The sequence below is a fragment of the Pan paniscus genome, chromosome 2 (assembly GCF_029289425.2).
Source record: "Pan paniscus chromosome 2, NHGRI_mPanPan1-v2.0_pri, whole genome shotgun sequence".
Classification (NCBI taxonomy): domain Eukaryota; kingdom Metazoa; phylum Chordata; class Mammalia; order Primates; family Hominidae; genus Pan; species Pan paniscus.
In genome coordinates, this window is record NC_085926.1 from 45,788,253 (window position 1) to 45,809,727 (window position 21,475).

The 21,475-nt window shown below is 39.5% G+C and overlaps 2 protein-coding genes across 4 annotated transcripts in view; one reads left to right on the forward strand and one right to left on the reverse strand.

Moving 5' to 3' along the window:
- Positions 1–21,475, forward strand: part of CCR9 (C-C motif chemokine receptor 9) — a 107,191-nt gene that overhangs the window by 27,340 nt on the left and 58,376 nt on the right. The window lies entirely within an intron of this gene.
- LZTFL1 (leucine zipper transcription factor like 1) lies at positions 454–21,468 on the reverse strand. 2 transcript variants are annotated; one of them, XM_003818482.4, is made up of 10 exons: positions 18,741–21,468; positions 14,668–14,792; positions 12,331–12,525; positions 10,988–11,048; positions 9,800–9,871; positions 7,831–7,896; positions 7,671–7,748; positions 5,164–5,340; positions 4,085–4,188; positions 454–3,041 (listed from the first exon to the last, which is right to left on the reverse strand). In XM_003818482.4, exons 1-10 carry the CDS (start codon positions 18,918–18,920, stop codon positions 3,023–3,025), a joined length of 1,077 nt encoding a protein of 358 aa, XP_003818530.3. In that variant the 5' UTR covers positions 18,921–21,468; the 3' UTR covers positions 454–3,022. The 2 variants fall into 2 exon arrangements, with proteins under 2 accessions (XP_003818530.3, XP_034812166.2); XM_034956275.2 differs by lacking the exon at positions 4,085–4,188.

Genomic DNA, 21,475 nt, shown 5'->3' on the forward strand with positions numbered 1-21,475 from the left:
TTCCTAAGCAGTTTTGAAAATGGTTTTGTCAAAATATTATTGTCTAAATACTACTGTTTTGTCTAAATGTGAAATATCATTTTGCTGAAATAGCTTTTCTTTCTGGAAGACTGGCTTACATGGCAATTTATGATTTGAATATCTAGTGGCAAAGCTTTGGAACATAGGCATTTACACATAAGCAGAGGGAAATCATTAATGCCAAACTTTTGCAACCAATATATATCTAAAAGCACCAAGGGCTTAAAATTTGAGCATCTCTATAAATCTCTTTCAGTTAATCAGAATGGAAATAATGAATAGCAAAGGCTTTATCAAATAAGATTACACAGTCAAGGCAGGGCAGTATTTTTCTTATGCTGAGTTTTATAAGACATAAGAAAATTATCATTTAAGCATTTATTTAATATAGGTTAAAATGTAATACATAAAGAGAAAAAATGAACACAAATGTCAAACAGAAGAAAACCCTTTATATTTTATTTTGGTCAACAAAAAGTCTGTGCATAACTCAGCAGCAGGCCTGAATTAAATTAAACCAAAGCTGCATTGTGATGGCCATCAATGTACAGACTGCCTGTCTGGCTTAGCTCATCAAAAGTCTAATCAAGGCTCAAACCACCATCCTTAGAAATCCAATATATATATATATATGAAAAAGGCTTTCTTTCTCAGTTAAATTAGATAAGTCTTAAAGTTGGAAAACTACTAAAAACAATAAAAATTTAAAACTGTATTTTGCTAAAGGGTATAGAGTAAATAACAACAACAACAACAACAAAAATGACAAACCAGAAACACTAAAATGTGTTTACATGTGAAAGAATCATCACGTTGATTTATGTCAAAGAACATCATATTTGTTTATCTTAATGCTTGGCGTAGTTGGTTTTAAGGTTTTAGAAATATTTTTGAATTTATTATTAAACAATAGGAACGTACTGTACAGAATATTTCAAAACTGCTACCAAGAAAACAAGTACAAATTCTACCTAGCAATATAGGTTTCTTATCAACATACCTTTTTTCCTCACTGGTTTCAAACTGACAAAGGTGTAGGGAGAAAATAATTGGTTTCTGAAGGCCACACTAGCCCTTTAGCCAAGAGTTCTGCTTCTGAATTACATAGAACATCTTGGTCCACAGACAATGGAATGGATTTTTGGAGAGAGTGTCAATTTAGGGCTAAAGAAATACAGGGTGAGAATGAAGCCCTCAACAAAAGCTCCAAAAGGGCACAGAAACTGGTAAGTGACCTAAATATGGAGAGACAGGTGAGGAGAAAATACATAGTAAATGCTGGCTTGTTATTGCATTTTATTCTCTCCCTTCTCTCATCCATTCATCTTCTTAAGACTGCCTTCTGTGTCCTTTTGCAGGGAAATTATCTTACCCTTTAACATTTGTTCCTTCACTATTTTAACAAAAAGCCTATAAGAAAAATAATAAATTCAAGGCTATTACTAAAAGCTTGAATAAAAATAACAACAAGCCCTATGCTCCAATCAGTAAACTCGTTTCTTGGAATAAAATCTTCATTTGTGGAAATGGAATGATGTCTCTTAGTAGACAGCGTTCATTTAGGGTGTGATACTCTTACTTTTAGAAGCAGGAAAAATTACTAAATATTAATATGTGAAAAGTAAGGACTTTCCTTCTGAGGGATTATTGCTTTATGGACTTGACTTTGTTTATCCTTATAGTATATCACTGCCTTACTTAACTGTGGATATGATGCCCAGTTTCTAATGATTTGTCCAAAATCGTCTGAGAAAACCAGGCCAATACAAATATAGTGAAAACCTCTTGAAAATACAATTATTATAGACCCACATAAATAAAGTCTAATCTGAAGTCTGATAGCTGATTTTATGTTGAATATACGTCTTTTAAAAAGTGTTCTTATTGGGCCGGGCGCGGTGGCTCACGCCTGTAATCCCAGCACTTTGGGAGGCCGAGGCGGGCGGATCACGAGGTCAGGAGATCGAGACCATCCTGGCTAACACGGTGAAACCCCGTCTCTACTAAAAATACAAAAAATTAGCCGGGCGTGGTAGCGGGCGCCTGTAGTCCCAGCTACTCGGGAGGCTGAGGCAGGAGAATGGCGTGAACCCGGGAGGCGGAGCTTGCAGTGAGCCGAGATCGCGCCACTGCACTCCAGCCTGGGCGACAGAGCGAGACTCCGTCTCAAAAAAAAAAAAAAAAAAAAAAAAAAAGGGTTCTTATTGAACATAAAATGTAAAATAACATTCTGGAAACAAGTATAAATATTACATTTATTCTGAGTCCAGATACTTTCTAAACTGTAGAAGTGCAGGATGGATTTGACTTATCCATTAGTAATACAGACTCATGAAAAGTTATGCTGCAAAAAATGCTGAACCTCCTCTGATAAATGATCTTTAAGATGGAGAGACTGAGGAAGCTAAGTGAATGTTCATGTTCACTGCTGTAAATGTTCCTTATAATTGGTAAAAAGGCTACCCATAATAGAATTCACATTTTCAATGAATTTATAGTTTATCATCAAATAGAGTAAATGAATTAAGATTTCATTTTTAAAAATAAAGAGACATATTTATTTGTAATAACTCTCTTTTTTTGGTAATAACTATCTTTAACGATGCTATTATTTATTTTTACCCATGGGGAATGCATAAGTACAAACATTGTTAGCTTATTTAACATTTATTAAAAATACAGACTCTTTATACTAATGCAGAAGGATAAGCCTCTTCTTCCCACTCTAAAAATCTCTTCTTTGCTGTAAAGAATTCTCAGTGCATGTGAGCTAAGACTCTGGAGCACTCAGTAGAGAGGTGTGTGGGATGACCAGACAGAATCACAAGGTTTTCTCTGTTTTCAACTAGCTGAAAATAGGAACTCTAGTTCTAAATATTCAAAGTCTAAATATTAGAAAAATAAGGAGAGGGGATATGACAAAATGCTTTTCAAAATACATGCCTGAGGTGAGACTGCTTGTATGTTTGCATGTGGTAGCTTCCAGATGAAATCTTCAGTTTTAATCTTCAGGTTCATATCTGGAGATATAAATTAAGAACACAATGTCAGGATACCTTTTGTTGTTGTTATTACCAAATAAGTTTACCTGAAGCAGTGGCACTATATTTCTCACTTCAAATTACTGTTATGGTAGAAGTTGGACACATTCAACTTTGTTTTGATGGTGACTCAGAGGGGATTTTTACATCAGGTAGGAGGATAGGCCAGATCACTGCTAAGACTCCAAGTCTCTATATTTGGCATTTAGACCTGTGATAACTTCATATAATTACCTCAATCATCATGTTGACAAGAACAGTTGATACGACTATATGAGTAAAGGGCTAGCAAATCTACTTCTCTAAGGGCAAATCTACTTCTCTAAGGACAAATCTCACCTTGAATTCCCTTTCTAGCTCTGCTCCCCTGGAACTCTGATAAAGGTAAAATGTCAACTCAGTTTCCAGGCAAAACATCTGATGACCACATCTGGACCTGGAGGACTATGAATGAACTATAAATACGTGGTGGGAGCCACCACTTTAGGTTTCCCCCTGTGCGATGAGTTCTTTTAACTGGACATACCCTTAACTGGGTATCATGTGACTGCTAAGAGAGATACTAATCCTATGTAGAACACGGACTTCTAAGCCAAGCTGGCTATGACACCCATCTGCATGAATCTCATTCTCTCCAACTTAAACTGTCATTTAGGGGAACAGTAAGACCAGTTCTTGGACTGCTTAGAGTATACCACCAAGGAGAAGAGAACTACCTAATGCTGCCCTGTGAGCTTGCTGTGTTTCCTGTCTGACATCCTGCTAAGTGAATCCATTGCCAAGAGCAGCTTACTGTAGGCCTGTGTGAGTCTAAAGGCCTAGATGAACCTAAAAAGAAGCCCTGGTGGGCATTATAGATAAGGTCAGGCCAGAGCTCCTCCACTTTCCTCAAATGAAGGCTTCTGGACTAAATGATCCAGCAACTACCACCGGCTTGACCTCTCTGGAACAAGCTTAGATTTAACAGAGAACAAACATCAATCCAGAGAGAGAAATCCAAAGGCGGGATCAGTGTGGCTTACTGTGCCAGTCTTTTCCTCAGATCTTTGATTTGGTCATTCTTCTTGGTAAGAATCTCTTTCATGTTTCGATAAGCTGCTGTTTGCTGAAATTTCTTTTCTAATTCCTGCTTAGTAAAAAATGTCAGCCCATTACTAAAAAAATAGTTAAGGAAAGAGATAACAAATGTGATAAAAATATGTAGTTTTTTTTGCTTGAATTTTACTAGTATTTTGCTAATGATTTTCTAATTTCCTTAAAGGACACATTTATATAAAACTAAGACTATCCAAACTTTAAAAATATATTCTTTCAAATGAGTAGCCATAAAATAGTAACATTTTCCCAAGTACAGTGTTGGTAAATAACTCAAGCCCTGGATATGATAAATCTATTTGAAATATTAAACTAATTTTCCTGTAAAATAAGCACACTTTTTTCCCAAGTCCCATAGTAGTGTATTTTAGCAAAATGATTTTTAATTTAGTTAAATTTTAGCTCCCATATTTTTTCCCATTTTTATATGAAAAAATTTTTAATTTTTTTATAGAGATGGGGGTCTTGCTATGTTGGCCAGGCTGGTCTTGAACTCCTGGGCTCAAGCAATCCTGCCATCTTGGCCTCCCAAAGTGCTGGGATTACAGGCACAAGCCACTGCACCCGGCCTCAACTCCCATATTCTTAAGAGTCTAATCCCCAAAGTGAAGAATCTAGCTCTCTACATATTTTATATAAATTATGACGAAAGTATAGAAGTCCTTAAAAAAAACAGTCCCTCATCCCTCTGCAGGCTGTGGGAAGAAGGAGCAGAAGAGCAACATGGTGGGATGTAGGGCAGGATTCAAGCCACCTACAGAGGAGCATTTCACTACACCATAGAGGGAGAGGAGATGTCTTATTATCACAGATATTTTAGTACCAAAGATGGAAGAATATCAGTGCCCGGAAATGATTAATCTTTAGAACATATTGGCTAATACCTTGAGAAAAAATAATCTGAATTTGCAGTTGTTCAACGTTTATCTTAGTCACATGTATTCCTCTATACTGTGTGCATTAATCATGCATTAACAGACAAATCCCTTAAACATGGTCTTCTGACCTTTTCAGCCATGTGCAGCTCCTCCTGAACCCTGAGTAGATCGTGCTTGGCTGTCGCCAGATTCTCCTCCAGTGACTTCTGGTTTTCTGTCTTGTCATTAAGTGTCTTCTGAAACTCACTCTTTAAGGCAGCGACAGTGTTTTCCAAGTTACTTAAGTCTTGGGCCTTTATAAAATCCTATGAAAAATAAATGCATGCATGTAATTTCATGTTGATATTCTAAAAATAACTGTTTTAGAATGGTGATTCAACATCATAGGAGATGAAAAAAATGATGTATGTTTTGTGTGCATGCCAGCCTCCCTTGCCAGCCTAGGTAAGTGCCAGCCCCTTCAGAGTCACCAGCAGGCCAGTCCATTGTCAGCCCTGGGTACGTGGTGTCTTGCACACAGCCGACACTCAGTAGCCACTGAATTCCAAATACATAAAATATGATTTGTGAACTGCTGGTATTTCCATCCAAGATGTGTGTACCAGGGTTGAGATGGCAAACAGGTTTGATTTTGAAAAGCCAAATTTAAAAAAATCCTCAAAGAAGTTTGAATTCTTCAAAATGATAGAAAAAATGATAAAAGTAATATAATTTATACCAAAAACTTAATAGACATATGTTTTAGTCATTATTTACAAGGAAATAATATGAGAGCACAATTACTGATTACATGGTTTTCTAAATTTTTAAGATTTTAAGTTTTTTATATTCATGAGATGTGTACAATTTTTGCATACTTTGACAACTATAGCATAAGACAGGCACTGGATCTTCTCTCTTCCTGGATCTTGTTTTTGACTGGATAAGATTCATGACAGAAAAAACATTTGTACTGATAAGACAGTAAAATGGTCTACAATTGGTTAATATGTAGATGGAGAAATACTTAGTACTTTCAAGTGGCTCTCACGCCTGTAATTCCAATACTTTAGGAGGCCAAGGGAGGAGGACTGCTTGAGCCCAGGAAATTGAGACCAGCCTGGGCAACAGAGCAAGCCCCCGTCTCTACAAAAAATATAAAAAATTAGCCAGGCATGGTGGCACATGCCTGTGGTCCCAACCACTTGGGAGGCTGAGGTGGGAGGATCGCTTGAGCCGGTGAGGTCAAGGTTGTAGTGAGCCATGGCTGCACCACCGCACTCCAGCCTGGGCAACAGAACAAGGCCCTGTCTCAAAAGAAAAAAAAAAAAAAAAAGTACTTTCAACAGAAGAAAAAAAAAATCTTTCCTCATTTTTGAAATCTGGTCTTTGAAAAAAAGATTTTCATTGCAACTAATAAAAGCACGTATTCACTGGTTGTTCTTGTGTCCAAAATCTTAAAGTAAAATTGGAGCAAAGCCCCAAAAAGCTTTTAAACAAATTCATCAGCCAAATGTGTTTGCAATTGTTTGACTTAGGAGAAATTATAAAGCGGTTCTGGAACATTCGTGTTTTTATAAATCTATTGTCATTGGCATATAATGGTTGAAAATCATTAGCTATATAAGAAGTATCCTCCTATTTTAAAAATATCTACAGATAAAATGGTTCAACGTCTGAGATTTGCTTCAAAAAAACATGGCTGGTGGGAAGAAGAAAGTAGAGGTACAAATGAAACCAGACTGGCCATGCATTGGTAACTGCTAAATAGAGTGAAGAGTGCATGGGGGTTCATTATACTATTCTCTCTACTTTTGTGTATGTTTGAAATTTTTCATAGAGAAAAGATTAGCAAAAGCCCAGTGAAGCAGATTTTGGGTTTGTTTACCAGACATTTGCAATGAGAGTATGACCACTAGAAAAGCCAATGCTGTACTGAATATCTACCCAAATGGTCCTGCTCACAGGAAATCATACTGCAGCATGCACACTCAACAGAAAGTCCACAGGAGACAGACTGTACATACAATGACTTCCTGCAGGCGGAGTGACATTCAGTCATTACATTCAGACAAGCATGAAGAACTACAACACTGGATTTCATTGTACTCTACGGTGCCGGCGGGTACAGATGCATCTGCAGATTCATAATCATTTTGTCACACTCATCAAAGGCAAACTTAAGTAATGTTCAGTATAATAAAACCCAAATATAAACCAATTAAAAACTTTTCTTTTCATTTTCTTTCCCCTCCACTGTAATTGGATGTCAAAGTGAGAGGGGAAACTTAAAAAAAAAAAGTGAGAATATCTTGCATACCAGGAAGATTGTAGAAAAACTTAAAAAATAAATGTGAGAATATCTTGCAGGCCAGGGAAACTGCAGGAAATGGTGAGAATATCTTGCATGCCAGGGAAACTGCAGGTGTGTGAGCTATGTACTGTCCCCTCTGCCCTAGAGGATGGACAGAGGGAAGGCCACTGGTTCTCACCAGGCCTTTTGGGGGCAAGAATGTCCCAACACATGACAATAGAGGCATTTGTCTCAGGGAGTAGCAGGGGTGGGGTACAGTGAGCAGTAACTAAGACTTAATTTTAAGTTTATAACTTCATTCTACTTAGAAAACGTGAGAAAGGTAGCTAAAACTTGTTTCACCTTTTGATTTCCTTGATCAAGCTGTAAATCTTGCAGTGCTTTTTCTAGTTTTGACTTTTCATCCAGTGCATTTGTAGCCTATAGTGAAGTTTAAACAAAACACTTTCAGTATTTAATCTGTAGGCAGTTCAATAATTGTGTCAAAACATTTCTCAGTTACCTGTATTTCAATGGTCTTCAACCTTGACTTCAATTTCTCATTCTCTTCTTGAAGTCTTAAAATTTCCTTTGTGAGTAAATTCAAATTTTATTATATTAACCAAAATATTTTAATATTTGAAATTATTACTTGTTTCACTTAAAAATCTAATTTTTAAATTTAAATTACATAATAGCTCAAAAATGTACTACTGATATTTTGGTAATATCCCAATTTCATCCAGCCTATCAGCCTCAGTATCTGTGAGTCAGCTTTGGATCTAAGACATCTAGTTTCTTTTCTTTCAGTTTCTCAGACACATCTTTCCTCTTTCAGTCCTCTGTTTTCAAATTTTTTTCCAAAGACCCCCTTCCCTGCCAACTCTCTCCTAGCTGGTCCTGCAAATCCTGGGTCTATTCTCAGCCTACACTGCACACTGTTGCCCCTTATCCTGAGAACTCCTTCACTTCAGTACCATGCTCAAGCCCACAGATGCTTCTGACTGAGGTGAGGCCAAACACTTTTGTTCTTATACAGCTCAAACATTTGAATAATCTGTGTTATTTTTCAGTAGACTCAAACAAACACATCAGCCCAGTCAGAGGGCACTGCACTCTGTTTCAAGTCATGCCGCCTCCTGTCTGACCACTGCCTGTTCTGTTCTCCTGCCCAACACACTCACTTCTCTTTCCTCTACAATTTAACTGGTCTTCATCCTTCAAGGCCCAGCTTAGTACCCCTTTACCCAAGAGCCTGTTCTCACCTACTGTTATCCACACACAACTGAGTCTTCTCTGCTACCCAGTATGACACCTGTAGCACACAGGAGAATATTCTCTGGTCTCTATTTCTAGAACATCAGTTCTACTTTCCCAATAAAACTATTACATTTTTGGCCGGGCACGGTGGCTCACACCTGTAATCCCAGCACTTTGGAAGGCCGAGGCGGGCGTATCACAAGATCAGGAGATCGAGACCAACCTGGCTAACATGGTGAAACCCCATCTCTACTAAAAATACAAAAAATTAGCCGGGCGTGGTGGCAGGCGCTACTCGGAGGCTGAGGCAGGAGAATGGCGTGAACCCGGGAGGTGGAGCTTGGAGTGAGCCTAGATCACGCCACCGCACTCCAGCCTGGGCGACAGAGCAAGACTCTGTCTCAAAAAAACAAACCAACAAACAACAACAAAAAACCCAAACTATTACATTTTTGAGGGCAAGGAAGCAGGTATTACACTGCTTTTTATTTCTAACAACATCTAGCATAATGTTGAGAATACAAGGGTCATGAAAAATAGCTGAAATCTGAAATGCTTCAACATCAGAAACTTTCTGAGTGCTGACATGATACTCAAAGAAACTGCTCATTGGAGCATTTCAGATTTCAGACTTTTGGATTTGGGATGCTCAACTGGGATCTGTATAATGCAAATATTCAAAAATCTGAAATCCAAAACACTTCTGGTCCCAAGGATAAGGGATACTCAACCTGTGCTGATAAATAATTTTTTTTTTTTTTTGAGATGGAGTCTCGCTCTGTCGCCCAGGCTAGAGTGCAGTGGCGTGATCTCAGCTCACTGCAACCTCTACCTCCCGGGTTCAAGCAATTCTCCTGCCTCAGCCTCCCGAGTAGCTGTGACTACAGGCACGTACCACCACACCCGGCTAATTGATAAATAATTTTTATAAACTTAAAAACCCTTCTCCTTGTTACCGCAGATCACAAACTTTAAATGTCCATCAATAAACGCTGTCCAAAATTTCATGCTCTTCACTTTACCTTGAAAAGGTGTGATCAGGAGCTACTTCAGGCTCTCTAGAAGGTTAAGTATGCCCTCTTCTGGCCCATGGGGTACCATCAAGTAAAACTACTGCAATGGACTAATTATCCTCAGAGGAACTGAACCAAACCTTCCACTTCTGTTTCTCCACCCTAGGCAATGACAGGACAGAATGAGAGACTTTCCGTTTCTCAAAATAATAATATTACCTTGTTTAGGAGTTCTGCTGTTCCACCTTCATTAAGTGGAGCAAGTTTTGGCTTTGTGACATCTAAGATGGGCTGAAACAAAATAAAGAAACCAAACTGAAATCACCACAGAATAAAGCATGTATAATCATTGAACACTTGCACTTTGCAAGTGGAAGATACTATATATAAACATATTCACTGCGATGTCAGTTCCACAGGTGTGGAGATTTCTGTTGGTTTCATCCTTTGTTACTCCCAGTGCCTAGGATATGCCTGTCCTACGGTGCCCCATACATGTTAGAGATAAAAATAAAACCTATCTTCCCTGTATCTTTTAAAAATATATAGATAGAAGGAAAATGAGGGAAGAAAGGAGGGACGGAAGGAGCTCAAAGCCAGATCTGATATAGAGCCTAGCATCTAGCAACTAGAATTTTAGCCTGTGGGAGCTGAAACAGTGATTTCTACATGAACCTTAGACTCTGTGAAAAACAATAATATTGATGAAGATCTAGGCAAGTATAATACAGATAAACAATAACTTGGCACAAATAATATAGTAGTTTAGTAATATATATTAAAAATAAAATAATTCATGCCCTCTGATCCAGAAATTTCTTAGCCAGAAATATGACCCAAAGGAATAACTGGAAAGTATTTTGCATGTATATGTACATAGATTCATCTCAGCAGTATTTATCCAACAATGGAGTATTTACAGTGTGCCCGTGAAGTGGAATGGTAAGTGGCCACTCCAATTAATGAGAATGATTAGAAAGAGAAGTAGATAACTACTAGTATTGTCTCCATTTGTCAGATGAGTAAAATGAAGCTCAGCTACCTCAGATAACCTGCTCAAGGTAACACAGCCAGGAAGTGACAGAGCCAGGATGTATACCCAGGTGTGGCTGACCCTACAGCCTGCGCTCTGAATCTTCTGAGTAGAGTATTTATGAGTGGGATTGAGACTGAACTTAGGGATCATGTGTATGTGTAAGCCATCACAGACAAAAGCAGTTTTTCATAGTTACTTCCAAAACATTTTTTCTTTTGCCTGAAAATATGATAGACAATTTCTGAATTTTACTCTTGAATTGAATGCTTTTCCTTAAGAGTTCTCAGTTTTGATCTCTGAATTCTTTGAGCAACTTGAGGATTTTAAATACTGGCTATTAAGATATGGATTTAGAATGACCAAAAAGTTACCTTTTTGTTTGAAGATGTAATCTCTGCTTTTTCAAATTCTGCAACTTGTTCTAATAATTCTCTTGAAGAAGAAAGCAAAGATAAAAATTATTCATTTAAAATAGATTTATATCACACGCAAGAAGAGTAAAATCACTGGTACCAACCCATTACATGCCAGAGAGAACAGAGCAAGGTGGACCAAACTTCACCATATCAAAAATATTAGTTGCAAATGGTTGAGAACCTAAACCACATGGACTCAAATGTAATCATCCACAGTACCTGGCATTTTGTATCTACTAGGTATGCAATATCCACTGCTAGAAATAAACCATAATGTTAATACAAATATGAGGAAAATTTATAGTCAACTTTGTATTCTTGAGGTGCTATGAGGAGACTGTTTTATTACATAGTATGTATTGTTAGCTAGTAGGTGTTCAAAAAAGATTCTTAATAAAGTAGCCTCAGAAAAATGAAAATAGTCCATAGTATCTACTGAAAAAGAGTACCACAAATTCCTAGGAAAGACAGATAGTGGGGGTGTGCCATCTGAAGATTTGCAAAGGCCAATGAGAAGTGACTATACACAAGCTTAGAGTGTTAACAGCAGTCAGCTTCTAAGCTTCTTAAAGCACCACCTTCTCAGAGTTTTCTCACCAGTCATCTACTGACAGTGGCAGAAGTTCAATGATTTTCCTCCCCAGCTCACAGGTTGTCCTCAGCGTTGTTCAACACTCTGCATGTGAACTGATGTGCTGTGACTGTGCTTAGAGTAGTTCACGGGGCTTGGTGGTCAGTCCTTCCTGATTTCTGGCATGCTTTTTCTTAAAATGAGTTTCAGCTTCACCAATTTTACCATATTTTTTGAATTTGAGCTCTTAGATGTCCATATTATAAGCTTTTTTGTATATTTCCTATTTCAAAGTTAATAAATGTATACTTTTAAATTCCATTATTTGGAAAACTTCCAATGCTACTGGATTGAATTGATGGTATTTATTATATTTGAATTGACTTTTCAACTGTCTCATAATCTTTATTTCTTAGTTGACCAATCTGATGGTAATACTGACCAAGCTAACAAAAATGCTGTAAGAAATAATTAATGATAGCCTGAAAAGCAATTTCATAAATCTCGATGGCCTTTGTAATACCTAGGAACAGTAGAAACAGAGAACTTTTAAAAGGGTGCTTAGTGGTACCCAAGAGATCACTCAGTGACTCAATGCTTTGCTGTTACCCTACCCAAATTTCCTCACACGCTAGCCCCAAGAAAATATGCAGCCAAAGATGTTCACTAACTTTTAAGATTATGCTTGGGCCATTATTGTCGCAGTTGCAAGTTCAAATTTTATTACCGGTTTTCAAGTTCAGAGATGTCTGTCTGTAGCTTAAGATACCACTTCTCAGCTTGTGCAAACAGCTGTCGCAGAAGTAACACATTGGTATAGGCAGTGTTGATGAGCTCAGATTCCACCTCACTATGAACCACAGCTTGTAATCCATTGAGGACTTCAGAGACTTCATCTATGGTGAAGGTCTCCTCCACCAGCCTGAAAAACAACCATGATCCAAAACTTATAGATAAACAACAAGAAAAATCTACAAAATACAGCAAAATTAAGAAACCCACATTCATGTAATCTAAGAAATTCAAAGATTACAGTGAAAATCTCTCTGGGAACTATCTTCTTTATTAATGAACATTGAAAATAATTTAAACTCAATTAATTTTTGACATCTATTCAAATGATTAAATTGTGCACATCCTTTAATACAAGTAAATGCTCAAACACATTCCCAAAACCATCATCTACTTTTTTAACTTTTTAGTATTAAATGTCTTATTTCAAACTCCACTGAAATCAGTCTTATTACATTTAATAATTTCAAAAGTCACCCGGAAGGCATAGTCTCATTTCTTTCTAATATTTCTCTAACATTTTAATAACTGTATGAACTATTCACAGGTTAGTAAACATCTATGGGAAATAAATGGTAATTATATATATTGCTTCTCTTTGCATTCTTGAGACCCAAAATAATAATAATAATAAAAACTAGCTTATCTTAAAGTTCTACTGAACACTCCACAAAAATGAATATCATCATCAACAATAGCATTAGAAATCTACTCTCAGGGCCAGGCATGGTAGCTCATGCCTGTAATCCCAGCACTTTGGGAGGCAGAGGCAGGTGGATCACTTGAGGTCAGGAGTTCGAGACCAATGTGGCCAACACAGCAAAAACTCTTCTCTATTAAAAATACAAAAAATTACCTGGGTGTGGTGGCACGTGCCTTAATCTTAGCTACTTAGGAGGCTGAGGCAGGAGAATCGCTTGTAACCAGAAGGTGGAGGTTGCAGTGAGCCAACATCATGCCACCGCACTCCAGCCTGGGCGACAAAGTGAGACTCCATCTCAGAAAAACAAACAAAAAAACAAAACTACTCTTACATAGAGAATGCTTGGGTTGGAAGAGAACTTTGGTGCCATCTTCTACAATCCCCTAACTTTACAGATAGGAACACAGATTTGAAGAGTGGAGATGACTTGCCTATGGTCACATTGGTGGTGACTAAACCCCACAATCATCTTCAGCAATGATTCTGGGCAAAGGATTCATGCCCAACAGCTGAATCCTTGAAAAAGCTTCTGTGTGTGCCTTCCAGTTTCAATGACAGTATCACAGTAACACCGTCCTCTCCTCTCCCTACCTCTACCCTCCAAAGTCCCTTCTCCCTCAGATTCTCAGCAGATGAAGAGCAGCTACTGCAACCTCAGCTTTATTTTCTTCCCTACTTCCAAAAAGACATCATCAAGCAAGACCCAGTTACACTAAAGCATTATCATAGTTAAACTCAAGTTAATAGTATTTGTTTTATAATTCTTTAATGTTTCATCTAGCCAGCAGAATTTAGTCATTCTCAAAAAACCAAAACTTTTAAAATATAAATCCTTATTAAAATATTAATAATCTTTCTATATTCTTTAATAGAACATATGTTCTCGCCAATTAAATTGTTGCTTTCATCTGCTGGGGGATAGGAAACCAGATTACCAGATGAGTTTAATGGACTGAATGGTCTAAGGCTGATGGCCTCTAATACTGAGACATTCATGGGTTTATGGCAGCTGGAGCTCACTTGGAGGTCTTTTTCACTTATATCTGACTTGACATTCATCTCTTGCTACAAATCAGCTATGGTCCAACCATTATCATCTCATGCTAGAAATCAACTAACAATTTTGGTACTAGTCAGCATTATGATTTCCTGCTGTTTTCCTCTCTACTAATTATTCAGTATGAAACACAGAAGTGTTTTCTCACTAATTGCCATGTCTTATAGCTCTAACCATTTAATTAATAACTCAAGTAATTAAAGTTCTGGAATCTTCAATACAACAAGCCAATCATTAATCCACAAACCCTTGGCAACTTCCTTCTCAAACTCTGCCATCCTACAATTATCCTACAATTATCACATGCATTTCTGACAATAGATTCATTGCTTTCACCACAATACAACTTCTTTTGTTTCCTGTATCCATGAGGCTTAGTGTAGCTGCTCTTAGCAAATAATTGATCATGATGAATCCCAGAAATTGTCTGGCCTCTGCTATGGCACCCCCATACTGGCTACCAGAAAGAATCCATGTTCCTATTTGGTTTGCTTAGAATCCTCCTCTGATACCTGCTCTCCTTGAGGTCTTGGAAGCAGGAATCTACAGTTTTGAGTCTCAAGCCTCTCTTTGAACGAGCAAAACGCATATAATTAATAACTTCATTTTGATGGTGCTCATTTAGGCCCAACTCTGCCTGAAAAAGAAAGAGGTAATTTAATTGTTAGTTTTGAAGATCTGATCAAAGAGCCAACAATGAAAATGCATAAGATATCCTGTGGTCGAGACTGCTAGATCTCCATCAAATTCTATTCTTCCCTTCTTCCTGGCTGCATGGCTGCCCACCTAGATGACACTTCCTTGCCCTCCTTGCAATCAAGTCACTGCTGACTACTTCTCAGCAATGAATGTTGTGGTCTACTTCCAAAGACCTGGTCTTAAGATATGGGGTGTACCTCTGCCCCTCCCTGTTTCTCTGAAACCTGGAAGAGGTGGCGACTTGACTGAATCATGCAGACAACATCAATGCCCTAGAGGCTGGGGGAGCCGCAAGATGAAAGGGCCCCATGTCTCTACCTCATGGAGAGGCACTGACCCTCTCACTGAACTGAGATGAGCAGTGAGATGGCTGTTAAGTGAGAGAGAAATAAACTTCTGTATTCTTCAAGCCACTTAACCTTACAGCAAAAAACAGCAACTCTGTTATAGCAGCTTAACCCTTACCCCATTAAATACAGCTTTAACAAGTATATTTGATTTGGAAAGAACCACTAATTGGTCTGTACTTTAAACCAGATGACAGCTTGACAAATATTTAAGAGGCAAGCCCATGGAGGTAGGGCTAGCACCCAAATAACAGAGCAGGTCAGCAGTCAGCTAAGAGCAAGGCATCAGCCATGTTAGTTGGATTTGTAATTAAGCTGCTGATGAGATTTACAAAGCAGTTTAGGTGGCATAAGTCTTTAAGGTCTGGAGGATAGAATGGAGATAGCAAGAGTTGAAGGGAAGCAAAAGGGAAATCTCTAAGGTACTCAAGTACAACAGGTTACAGTCACATATGCACTTGAGTTGTGAATAACAAGACAGATTTCTATTACACACTAAAAATAATTGACTACCTACATTAGAGACAATATTATCTCTGATAGTCACACATTAGTATGGGCAAGAATATCCCACAATTTAGAAATATCACAAAACAATGTCACAATTTGCTAAAAACAAAGCATAAATACAGATTCTTTTTTTTTTTTTTTTTTTTTTTAGAGACGGAGTCTCGCTCTTTCACCCAGGCTGGAGTGCAGTGGCGCAATCTCGACTCACTGCAAGTTCCGCCTCCTGGGTTCATGCCATTCTCCTGCCTCAGGCTCCCGAGTAGCTGGGACCACAGGCGCCCACCACCACGCCTGACTCATTACTTGTATTTTTAGTAGAGACGGGGTTTCACCGTGTCAGCCAGGATGGTCTCGATCTCCTGACCTCGTGATCCACCTGCCTCGGCCTCCCAAAGTGCTGGGATTACAGAGGTGAGCCACCACGCCTGGCCCAGATTCTTAATAATTATTCACTGTCTATAGTATTACATTTACACTCTTTGCTCCCCCAAAACCTCCCAAACTCTCTTACCCTGTTTCCCAGGATTCTACTAAATGAACACTCTACTTTAGCCACACTACTCTGCTCATCAGTCCTGAAACATGACTTAAAATTTCCTGCCTTGACTTTCACTCATGTTACTCTGATCCTAAAGCATCTCTCCATTCCTATTCGAGAATCTGAATCCTACCCAGTGGTATGATGGTAAATATTTAACAGCAGGTTTTCTAGGTAGGGGGGCCTGATTTGTAGCACTGCTGATTTCCATGGCATAAATACTTCCATCATGGCTGATTTCGAGCCACCAATATAATGTCACTGAATGAAGAGGTAAGAAGAAATGCATACAATTGGATCTCACCAGCCAGTACACACATGCTCCACCACATCACTGAATTCCTACCCACCCTTCATGGCCTAACCTGTTTCACCTACTCTGTGCCATCTCCCAATATGCCCTCAGTAACTCTATAGGTATGCCTTCCTCCAAAACCTAGCATATATAATCTCTGCTACTTCTTTGGTACCGTCACAGGCTGATTACTACCTCGTATTATTGATTATCTTTTTTTTCAGGTCTTGCTCCTCCAAGTAGATTGTAAACTCTATGAGGGCACGAACCATTTCTTATAATGCACAACACCTAGCATAGTGCCTTGTGCCAGCAGGTGGCCAATTCCTATCTGTTCATTCCTTTCCCTCCTTTCAAGGAAAGTTAAGACTGTCCTAGGACCAAGAAGGAAAAATTACTCAAACTGAGAAGGGCAAATGACAGAAAAGTTCCTTTAAAATGGATTGGAATGAAGAAAGGGGGTAAAAGTGGACAGCTGAGTTCAAAAGGAAAAATAGCATCAGCCTAGGAAACGGCTATTCACAAACCTTTACTTCCACACATATACTATATGTATCTATGTCAAATCATTAGAGAGGAAATGGAATAGGTAGACATGTGGTATAATAGACAAAGCACTGGATTAGAAACCAGGTTTAGGTCTAGCTATGCAACTATCTACCTTGGTAACAGTCTGTTACCAAGTCACTTAACCCCAATGACATTAGTTTTACTATCTGCTAAATGAGAGGTAGATATGATGATCAGTCCTAAAATGGTTAGAAACAATGGGAGGTATCCAAGTGGGGAAGTCAGAATTTGTTTGAATTTTATTGTAGAAATATTCCGTTAAAATAATAATAAAAAGAGCTGAAAACATACAGCAAGAAATCCTGCCAGAGCATTGCCAAGCTAATGTCTTGAAATTGTACCACAAATTGTGTATGTGTGTTTAGGGGGAAGGGGATAGAAGAGAAATGGGTAAGGTACCAGAAAGGGTTCCCTGTTCTTAACCATGCCCACAAATCCATATACAATTTAAGATAAGTACAAGGAGGAAACTGTAATGATAAAAATGAGCACAGTTTAATAATACCTATCAGATACTGAATGCGTAATATTTTCACAGGTACTGCACTGTTTACACGCATTATCTTACTTATCATATTAACAGTCTTGTGTAGTTATTATCTGCAATTTACTAATGAAGAACCTGAGCCTGATTCCAAAGCCTCAGTTGTTAACTGATGGAAAGGAATGACAGAAGATAGAACAGGAAGAGATACCAATTTTTTTGTGATTTGTTTTCAACGTGTTCTCCTGATATTTTAGGGAAATCAAGAGAATGAGTGGAGAGGCTCTAAACTCAAGAAGGGGAGGGAGCAATCTGTTTAGCTCACAGGTGTCTTCTCAGCTCCCAGACAGCGCTTGGAACACAGTGTGGACTAAATAGAAATTCTGGTTGCTGAAGTATTTCAGTAGCTATTTCAGGTAGTGCTCGCAACCCTGGTTTCATCCGTTTTCCTGAACACTTCAGTGCTGTGCACTGTTCTAAGTATGATTGGTATTTAAGATGGCATGCTATATTCGCTGGAGGGATTAATGATATTTTTTGAGCAAGCCAAAACAAAGGAAATGTCACCCAAATTCCTCAGCTGTAATACGGGGTGCTGGGATTCTTAAAGTCACCTCCACATCAGAAAGTTGGATTTCAATCACACAGAAAGCTAGATTCGTTCTCCCTGCTCCTCTGGTTACCGCGCGCGCGCGCGTGTCTGTGTAAACCCGGAGCTTCCTGAAACTGAGTGAGACCCCGGGTATGTGTTAATGTGTGTGTGTGTGTAAACTTGGAGCTTCTTGAAATAGAGTAAGAACCCTGCCGTGCACCTTAGGCCGGCAGCAGTTTCCTCTAGCTCTCCTCACCTGCCACCTAAGAGTTGTGCCTTGGCTCCAGCCCCCGCAGGCAGGAGAGAAACGAAGCGATGCGGCGGAGCTGGGCTGCTGGGAAAAGGCTTCACCCAGGATTACCCCAGAAGGTCTTGGGCTGCGGTTAACCGAATCTCTCGCGCCCGGCGCAGCTCCCCTTCTCAGGGAGGCTGAGGTGCGGCCAGACCCAACGAGGCCACGTAATCATTCCGGGCCCACCCACTCAGTGTCTCCAGCCCCGGCCGCGCTCTCTCCTGTGCGCGGTGCGGCGCCTGAGGGTCGGTTACTCACCATGGCGGCAGGCGGCGGCGGCAGCCTAAAGGAACGGGAGAGGCCAGGCGGTGCCCCGCCAAGCCTGGGATCGCCGAGGGTAGTTGGACCACAGAAAATGGGGAAAGAGGGTAGGTTGTTTAGAAGCCTCTGGTTGCTAACGGAAACCGAGGCACGTGGACTGCAATTATGCATTTTCATTGGTCCTCAGGATCACGCGACAGGAAGTATTGCGTAACCGGTTGACTGCCACATGCGCATTGGCTTCCAGGGCCGGAAGTCCCACCTTTTTGTGCCACGTTCACTTTTGGGAGCTGACTGCAGTTGCAGAAGGTAGCGGGAGGGTTGGGCTGCCTGGAGTTGCGTGTGGCCACGAACGCGCTTCGCGCCTCGTGGCGTCCGCTTATGGATTGTTGGGAAGTTCTTGTCCAGAACTTCCTGTGGCATAGGTGACCCCAAGGATGAATGGACATCCCAGACCTTTCAATGGTCTCATAGGGCGCGGCCCAGACATTTTTTTTTTTTTCAGGAGTTCCTACCTGAGCATCAGGGTGGCTGAGACAGGCCAACAACACCAGTGCCAGCAGGTTCTCAAATAGAGCTTCAAACGACCCCTCCCCATGACTCCGCCCATTATTATTACTGTGTTGTTATTATCTTCTCTTATATTTCCAGCTAAAAGTCTCTAGCAACATTTTTCCATTTTAAAAAAAATGCAAAAAGCATGGGTTTTCTCCGAGAGCAGTGAATTTCAAAAGGTTCCATATGCCTGGAACTACTATGGAAGCTTGTTGAACAAATTCCTGGGCCTTATCTCCAGAAATTCTGATTCACAAGTCTAGCTTGGGTCCTTGGGATCTGCACTTTTTAACCGATGTTCCAGGAGTGATCACAGATCAGGACCACTCTTAGAAACACTGGCTTGGAAGGACAAGTGTAGGATGAGATCGATTATTGCAAATACCAGGGACTCAGAGTCCTTCACTCAGATAATACAGAGGTGATGTGCAGGCATTTGCCCACAGAAGGATCTCAAGCCTTGGGTCAAGAACAGTAAACAAGGTTCTCCTGTGTGTCACCTGGAGCACTCCAATGCACGGAATGATGGCCTGAAGGCAGTGGCGTGGGTATACCCAACTTCAGCTTTGGCTAGGCTCCCTACCCTTGGCACTGCAATGGCATTTGGGCAGGATCCCTGTCTTCTTGAAAGATTCCTAAGGGCAGATTCTCTCAACCCTGCATATTAACCCCTTCCAAGCTCAGTTAAACTTCCCCTTTACCATCCCACCTCCCCATTTCTGTTTAGTGAGTGTTGTTGAATTTGATAACAATGGTTGCCATTATTTAGTGCCTACTATGAGCTATTAACAGACACATTCCATTCCAGTAGTTAATCCTCATAATACTTGGTTCTTTCCTCTGTAGACATTCGTTGTGTTCACATAGTGAGAGGGTCACTTTACAAGGTGTTGTGGGTGCGAGATGAAGTTCATAAAAACTTTTATGACTGATCAGTAAACAAAGTTGTTCATCAGCTCGCACTGCTGAAAAGCTCGTTTATTTTCTCCTAGGCCAAATCTTGTGATTGCGAAGTGTTATCAATTCAAGGGAATGAAAGGAGCGTGTGTATAATGCAAATATTACATTTGTGGCTTGGGGATTTTAAAATTTATTCTGCAAAACTCCATCAGCTAGTTATTGTAATTTAAAATTCTGCTTTAATCTAAAATCTTCCATACCAAGGAGGTTAATCACCATTAGCCAATCTACCCAACAGAGTTGAGTGTTGTTACATAAGCTGTCTAAATAGTGTCAGCAAATCTGAACATGAATTTTAGTCTCAAAGTGATGAATTTGGCGCATGAAAAGGCTGAACTTGTACTTCAGGTTGTTTACTAGTGCGGGTTGGTCACCAAAGCAAACAATTCGAGCCGTGAGGGAGAACAGCTCCATCCTACTTTACTAGTGATCTTCTTAGGCTCTGTTTTTATTTATTTTAATTGCTGTGACAGTTTTTTAAAATGTGTGTATGTGTGAGTGTATGTGTGTGTGTAAATTTGGAGGGAGGCACACAAGTCCATTTTGTACCTTTTAGCAGAGTTCAACATAAATAAAATGAAGATAAATTCTTTTTATATTATTATGAAATGAGACTTATGACTTTATAAGTTCCCAGTCATCATACTAAGACCACCAGTTTCAGGGTGTTTGCAACCTAGACTTGGCAAAAGGAGGAATGGAAAGCTGATCATGGCCTCCTCAGGGATGCCAACAGATTCACTCATTCTGCCACTATTTACAGAACCCCTGTTGTGTGCAAGGTTCTGTGGCCATGATAGTGAGTCTGAGGAAAAAATCTGAGGGGGAAATCTGAGGGAAGAAGTGGAGGGACTCAGAAAGCCCCAGCTGCCCCTGCACTATAAATTTTGGGGGGATGCAGGGGGACTAAGGTGAGGCTTTACTTAAGTAGAAAGAGGAAATGAAGAAAATGATTAAGTAAAAAAAAATAGATGATACACAGAAAATGTAAAAATCTGAAAGGTTATATGGGAAAGAGAAAAGTTTGATAAATACTGAACTGGTAGTAGGTGGAAAATAGGGGAAATTATTTTAGGACATTATTCTTAAGAAGACAGGATCTTTGCAGCATGGCTTCTTGCATGAAGTTCTACCATACAAGTTCTCTTCAACTTCCCCATCTTGCCCCACCTTGGCTGCTGAGAAAGTAGCCAAGACCTTATAGAAGAGAAGGGCCC

Coding starts and splice junctions, on each gene's coding strand:
- LZTFL1 (XM_003818482.4), bottom strand. CDS start 18,920: ATGAAAATGCATAATTGCAGTCCACGTGCCTCGGTTTCCGTTAGCAAC. Junction 14,793..18,740: donor CGCCGCCGCCTGCCGCCATG/GTGAGTAACCGA, acceptor TTTCTTTTTCAG/GCAGAGTTGGGCCTAAATGA. Junction 12,526..14,667: donor CAAGACCTCAAGGAGAGCAG/GTATCAGAGGAG, acceptor GTTGTTTTTCAG/GCTGGTGGAGGAGACCTTCA.